This window comes from Anneissia japonica, unplaced genomic scaffold (genome assembly GCF_011630105.1).
Source record: "Anneissia japonica isolate Jap-2015-1 unplaced genomic scaffold, ASM1163010v1 scaffold1863_len523710_cov156, whole genome shotgun sequence".
NCBI lineage: Eukaryota > Metazoa > Echinodermata > Crinoidea > Comatulida > Comatulidae > Anneissia > Anneissia japonica.
Genome location: NW_022714601.1, coordinates 324064 through 331787, shown reverse-complemented (window position 1 = coordinate 331787; position 7724 = coordinate 324064). Strand labels below are relative to the sequence as shown.

The following is a 7724-nucleotide window of genomic DNA, read 5'->3' as shown; positions in this document are numbered from 1 at the left end:
TTAATGATTTTTATGATTTTATGAAGAAATTGAAATTTTAAACATTTAAATTTTTTTTTTTTTTTTTTATGCCGGATTGTTGAAAATTTTCCTTGTTTTGTGTTGTGTTGTGATCTATAAGATTCTAATACATTTTATGCTTTTTTCTGTAATTTTATTCTTGTGGAATCCCCTAAATTGTTTTAAAAAAAAATAGTTGTATTAGGCAAACAAAAAAAAAAAATGTATAAGAGACAGTATATATACTTGTTTAGCGTGTCACCACCCCCACCTGAATTTAGAGGCGGGAATTTTTTTTTAAATAAAAGAAATGAATATTATCCAGGAAATTCTAATCAAAATAAGTATAGACCTATTTTAAGTGAATTAAAACAATGACTTCACCAACTGTGTAATATTTATTGTAGGCCTATTCAAAATGATTAATTTTAACACATTTTATTTGATTACTGATACTGTAGAATTAAAAAAAAAAAAACCAAAAAAAAAAAAAACCGCCCCTCCCCACCAAAAATTGTGATGTGATGCTGAACAAGTTTTTTTATTTTTTATTTGGCCTTATTATTAATGATACGAAATACCGGTAAGATTTTTAAGGTACGAGAGTGCAATTTCCGGTCCATATTCTCAGGATTTTCACACCTCAGCCCCAACCATGGTGCGGGTGGACACTCGCTCATCTCCTACCGCCAAATCCTGTATCCGCCCCAGTAAACCCATAATAGCTAGCTAAAAGCAAACATTTGAAAAATAATATAAATTTTATAACTTTGTATTTCAGTCATTAACTTTTATTTCAATTAAAAAAAAAAAAGAAAATCGTTCATCCATTAACCAGGTTTTTAGCCTAACACATTTTATCAACCAAAATACATGGGGAGCGCGATTATAGCAGTGATGATCAGCTCAAGTGGCGTCTACAGGCAGTGTAGCCGTGCAGCCAGTGCAAAGCACTGGGGCACAGGGCTATTATAGGGGCCCATTTATAAATAGACTTAAAAATAATAATTAAAAAATTATTTCCAACTTAATTTTGAAGAAAATAACGGTCAGTTGGCCCCTCAATTATTCGTTTTATAGAGAAGTACCGTAATTATTGATTACTGTGCTGATTTCAATTCAGTGGTGTATTCAATTTGGCCCCAGCCGGCCCGACTCCCTATTGTTTTCACAATTAGCCTATTAAAAAAAGTAGGAAAAAAGGAAATTATATTTATTATATTAAGTCTGAAAGTGCCATTTCCGGCCATCTCTAGGTACTATAACCACAAATGTTCTTACCTCAGCCCTAACCATGGTTGGGGCTGAGGTGTACACCCTCCGCCCGTGAAAATTTCTCCATGGCTGGGGCGGCGCCAGGAATTCCCCGACGAGGGGTCCAGATCCACGACAAGGGGGTCCAAGCTCCCCGACAAAGGCTACATCCCCCTCCCCGGTTGGGGAAAAATTTGTTGATTATGGTATTCTTTATTTAAAAAGGATAATTTGATAGAAAACCATGCAAGATAAGATATCGTCTGTTGGGGGTGCTAACCATTTGTCGGAGGTACCAGCCCCGTGTCGGGGAAGATGTAGCGCTACCATCACAACCCATATGATTGTGATAGTATACACCTTACACATAAGATAGCACTGCTCGCACTTAAACAGTTTTTAATCCCTAACATTTGTCAGCTTAGTCAGGCATACCCAAATTGTACTTTCGGCGGTCAAGATTTCGTTTTTCCCCAACGACTTTGCTGGAAATTCCCTGGGGGGATCCAGGGAGCAAAGGACTCCCCCCCCCACTAGCGCCACCCCCTGTGATGGACGCTGAAAGCAACATAGTGCAGAAATTCGGCTTTTGAGTTAGAACATTGAGAAAAACGCATTTAAGGATATATCATTCCATTCGACTGCCCTAATATTACTTTTAAGCAACTATAATATCTACCAAATTTTGCTGTAATGATTACTTGACGAGTAATTATTCTATTCATTAAAAAAAAAACGCAAAACATTCATCAAAAGTTAGCGTAGCCAAAAATTCCATTTCTGACTTGATTTTGGTTATAATAATTATAGTACTGTATGTTTATTTTTTCCATTTTCTTTAAAAAATTTGGGCGGGGGGGTGGTCCTTGCCAGCTCGCCACCCCCCCACACACCAAACCTCCATTTTGAATTCCTGGATCACCCACTGAAGATATCTCGGAAATGACTTCTTCCAACTTGGTACTCCTGTAAAATTGTACCATAATAACAGTAGACCTATTATGTGCAATGCCTCTGTATTTCTTGGTTTCCTTTTGTAGAACTGTTTTGGAAAACCATCGGACTGGTTGTTTGATTATAACTCTTTATTGTTGAAGCACTATCGCTTTTGGCAGTTAAAAACAATAGAAGGGAAACGATTGCAAAGTCCCGTGATACAGCTGCTACATCTTCCTGCCAGGTCAAATCTATACAAACATGGGCGAAGTATTGTTCATATGAATATTTCATTCATCCTTACGCATACACACCCACAATATACATATATATATATATATACTGATATCATTGATACTGTATTACCACTACTGGTAATTATTACCGATATAGATCAAGCAGAATTATTCACTATATATTGTGTATTACTGTTGAATAATATGACGTCCCATATGGATAGAACATTCATATTAGCTCCTACTGGTATTATTAGGAAACCAGCATGTGATTCAGTAGGAAAACACACAGACAGTACAAAGATAATCAGTTTGCTCTTTGGAAAGTCTGGCAGATCAGACTTTGAAAAAGGTCACACAGAAGATTGGGGTGGTGAGGGGGAAGGGAGCTACAATTTTGTAGTCTGTGATCCACAAATTTGAAATTATTATTTTGATAAGGGCAAAAAAGTGTTATTTCCCCAGGAACTATTAGTATTATTCATTTACAAGTATAGGCTTATAATACTCTTTGCTCTTTGTTATTCATCGGTTATTGTACACCATGCATGCTGCTTGGTAAAATGGTAATCACCAGAGCTACAGTCCATTTACAGGTACTCTATATTTTTGAGATGATAGGTCAGTCCATCTGGCTGGAGGAACATTTTTTTTTTAGTCTAACATGATAAATTTAACACATAGAAAATAATGACAAGGAAAATCAAGGTGAAAATATAACGTTTAAAAAAATATTTAGCAACTCTGCTTCCAGTAGGCCCTACAAACTGTACAGAGTGACCTTGGCATATGTAGGGAGTGCACACTCTACAAATAAAAAGCTCACATCCCCAGTTTCAACCCACCATTAAACATTAAAAAAAAAAATTATGCTCTAGTAGTTAAAAATCAACCAATATCACCCTATTTCGCAACCTAGCACCCTCCTCACTTAATCATCGAGGGCCACCCACTTCACATTCATGCCTCCCCATCAGTCCCTCCATTTCAAAACCACTGCATAGTTACCATTGACAGCACAGTAAGAAAGCAAATTAACTTCATGAAATAAAATAGTCAAGTCAAATATGCAGTAAATAATACTTAAATAAACTTTAATAAACTTATATATTTTTGTTCTAATATACATTCATAACTTAAAATTATTTTAAATGTTATTTCAGTTACAGTCAGATTACATCTATCAGCAGTGTACTAGTTAAAACAAAAATGTTGTGTTGCTGAAGCAGTGCCATTTAGAAGTCATACAGTAGGTTGATAGGTCAGAACTTTTTGTTTATTTTTTTTCCACAGATCATCTGTGTTTTTTTCTTAATAGGTCTAACACTTTGCCAACCATCATTCACTACATGCATTTTTGTTGACAAAATACATTGTTAGTTATCAAATTGGCATAAGAACATAAGTACAATATATTGATCTTTGGTAAAAAATAGTTTTTTGCTAAAATAAAGCCGACTCTTGGAACATTTGGTCGGTTGGGCTTGGGCAACACAAAGATTTCTTTTTTTCCCATATACACTTCACTTCATTAGACAAAATCTCATCCTGCTGCGTCATACTGATTTCCTAGTAATCAAACAGTAGTATCCTTATCACAAGTGCTGTAGACCGTGCTGAGGACAATTCAGATTGGAACTGGATTCAGGGAATGATTGGTTAATAATTACTACTTTTTTTTAAATACATTGTATTATATTTAACTGCACCTTAAAAAAGAACAATTTTATTATCACAAAATTAAGTGTCCAGTATACAGAGTTTTCTATCTTATAGCTACAGGGGTCTCAAGACTCCACCAAGTCGGGGGAAGTCTCCACAAGATTGGAATGCCCCAACACTCTCACAAGCAAGCAAAAAACCGATATTTGTATGCTTTTAGTGTATCAGTTGGCGATGGGTATCACCATGCCCAGCAAAACAAAACTGAATGTGTTAAGACAAAGGATACTGTATTAGATCTCTTGGAGAGAAGTAGATTCTTCCAAAACTTAAGTCCCCTGTATCTATCTAAATAATATTTCAGTCAGTTTCACTGCATTGATTTATTTAAAAAAAAAAATAAAAAAAAAATGTGAAAAATAATATTGTAAGTACATTTTGAGTTAGAAACTTTCCAATGGGAATTTAAAATGGATCCTAACAGGCAAGTACAGCCTCTTAAAGCCTGTTTCTAAATTAAAAATTAGTTATATATTCTCACATATAAGATGATCCTCGTATAAGACGACCCCCGAGTTTTAGAAGATTTTTGGTGTATATTTTTTTGATTTTTTTGTGTATAAGACGACCCCCTGTTTCACCGTCAGAATTCCTACTTTTTGCTGTCTCTTTATGGTCTTGATACTGTACATCCAAGAGACTCAAAACATATCCAAATATAGAGCCTAATCTTCAAAATAATACCATTTTATAAGCTTTTAAATGCTCATCAAAATTTTATTTCCCCGCATTTAAGATTGCGTTCATTCATGCTAAGAGTTATTAGCTTCATTTCAGTAGTAAAATTGCTACAGTAGACAAACAAGATTTAAAAAAAAAGACAAAACTTGTTTTTTTTTATATCATAATTTGCTATTTTAAGCCTCCTCTTTATGCGAGAATATACAGTATTCATAATGATGTATAAAATTTTAAATTACCAACTTAATCAAAATTTAATTACAGTACATATAATACAGTACACAATAGGAAATACAAAACATTTAGCTTAAAAAAAAGCAAGAATACATTTTCTTTAGAAAACATCATTTTTGCCATCAGTTATTAAAAGAAATTCAGTTTCAGAACTAAAAATAAACCCTTTATACTGCATTTTTCTTATTGTTATTTTAAATATATACTGTAGCTAGAAAATAACTAAAGGTATTACAAAAAAGGAAGATTAAAAAAAAATATTATAAACATGATAGAAAGACAATCAGTAGTGACATATTAAAATAGGATGTTATTTAATTGTGAATAAAATCAAACAGTTCTTGTGATTTACTCAATAAACTTCCTCTTACAAAACTCTAAACTTTGGTTCCTACTGTACATTGTTTCTTGGAAGTTGGGAAGATTGGGGGTGTGGGGGGGGGGGTGTGCGTGTGGAAATTGACCAGCCAGTATTGCAGGGTATATGTTCTCACAAATATAAATTATTATTATAACTTATAAATAATCTATTTTAAAAAATGAACCCACATGAAATATTAAGTATTCTTTTTTTAAATATTGAAATTTAACTTGTAGTTGAAACATTGAACACACTGTTTAGAAATAAGATAAAAACTTAATTGTAGCCCAGTGCCTGCATTTTGCATTCATTGATTTTGATATATGTTAGTTTTTAAAAATAAAACAAATTTACTTTAAAGAATTTAGTCATTACTAAAAACCAAAATAAGATCCTCTCTAAAAAATTTGCAATAGGTCTATCTAAAAAATAATGGTGCCAGAAAATATAAACAAATGTTCTACTTAGTTATACTAGCTTATGGACATAAAACGGCTCACATGAAATGTCCACGTTGCTGATAGTGTTAATAATAATATAATATTTTAAGTTAATTATTTTAAACTTCTTTAAAGCCGATTTTGACAGAGATGTTGACAATATCAAATGTAATCCTACTGTAGGCCTTTTCAATCAACTGCTGTGTGAAGTATACTAACGTTTCAAACTAATTAATATACTTATTAAGCATGCACTTTTGGATGATGTAAAGAATTCAATTGGATTGTTCAATGCTTCTTAAAAACGTAATAAAAATAAAATGCAGCAAATTCGCGAATACAGGCATTTTTTATTTTCATTTTTGTAAGTGAAAATATGCAGGCAGGCACGGGAAATTAAATTAACATTCAAGATGTGAAATACCCTCTTTATTATTAATAGGAATAATAGTACCATTAACAACCTTCTTCTTGATTTCATTTGACTGCTCTCTGTAGCATTTGATTAAATATATCAAAACAACAGCAACATTGCAGAGGAAAAACAACAACGAAGAAAGTGTTCCAGTCGCAACAAAAAACCCAAACCACGAAAGCGTCTCCAAAGTTAAATGACAACATGATTCAAACGGGTATAGAATCCCTCCAGGTAACTCTTTTAATGGAAGTATTCTTGAAAAAACCTCGCAGAATCTTTGGCCCAAATTGCAATATGAATATAAGTAGCAAAAAGCACTGAGGAATTCTCCAAGGATGAATAGAACAATTCCAAGTGTATAAATATTTACACTGGTATTAACATACCCTGCAGCTGGGCGAATAGACACAGCTATCCAGAGTGAGAATATCCAGCAAAATACAGGTCCGATTACGGTTTCCATGATATGAAATTCCCGCTTGAATTTGTGCACAAATAACACCTCTAAAATCCTCCGCATAAAATGTATACAAAATAGATGTGCTAGGACGGTGCGTGGGGGCTTTATCTTCCCGAATTTCGTCTTTGCAGGAAAAAAATTTCCAGCGAAAGGAAATGAAAACTTAGGCAGTCGTGGACTCAGTGATCCTATGAGAAATAAAACAATAGCTCCAGCGTAAGCTGCATTACAAACCAGTTTAGCGTTGTAACCACGGGCATACGCATATTGCAGCGATGATTTCAGCATGGAGCTGGCTGATTGTAGCTTCGACTTCAGCATTCTGCCACATTCGGGGACGATATGCACACATTTATTCCGGGCTCTTTTTAGCATTGCTGCTGTTGAGTCTAACCGCATTGTTGCAAGGATTGCACATCACAACTAAATAATTATGTATACCAGTAGAGTTTATTTACGGCACATCGAAACATCCAAACACTATGCGCCATATCTATATGATTACAAACGCATTACACTACTGTACATGCGCTCAATCTAGCTTATCGTCTATCGTCGTCAATGGTTTGGAAGCACAAGGGCGTGTCCATTGTTTGAACTTTCGCATAGTGCAGACGGCAGCAGTATGATGGCTGGTACCATCTTTTATAACCGCAATAGATCCGGGAATAAACCAGTACAAAATTATTTTTTTTAACGTTGGCGAATAATTCAAACTTTGCTCTAGGATATATTTTCTGGGGGGAGGGCTAAGTTGTCCGACAGGGGGACTTGATCTCGTAGGCTCGAGCTGGGAGAAGGGGTTGAGAGGGGTCCCCTCCCCCTGTGTTGAAATGGGGTGCCTGATTGCACTGGCAGAAGCCACAGATGTTGGCGTTGTGGGGATCGATGATTAGGTGAGGGCGCTGCAAAAAGGTGATTTGAGCCGGCAGGGTGGAGACACTCGAGGGGGGTGGGGGGAGGTCCCCGACCAGGAAAATAT

General features: G+C 35.0%; 1 protein-coding gene across 1 annotated transcript; it reads right to left on the bottom strand.

Moving 5' to 3' along the window:
- Positions 1 to 5040: 5040 nt before the first annotated feature.
- Positions 5041 to 7284, bottom strand: LOC117109054 (trans-2,3-enoyl-CoA reductase-like). Its single transcript, XM_033251282.1, has one exon. It carries the CDS (start codon positions 7139 to 7141, stop codon positions 6266 to 6268), a length of 876 nt encoding a protein of 291 aa, XP_033107173.1. The 5' UTR covers positions 7142 to 7284; the 3' UTR covers positions 5041 to 6265.
- Positions 7285 to 7724: the final 440 nt, after the last annotated feature.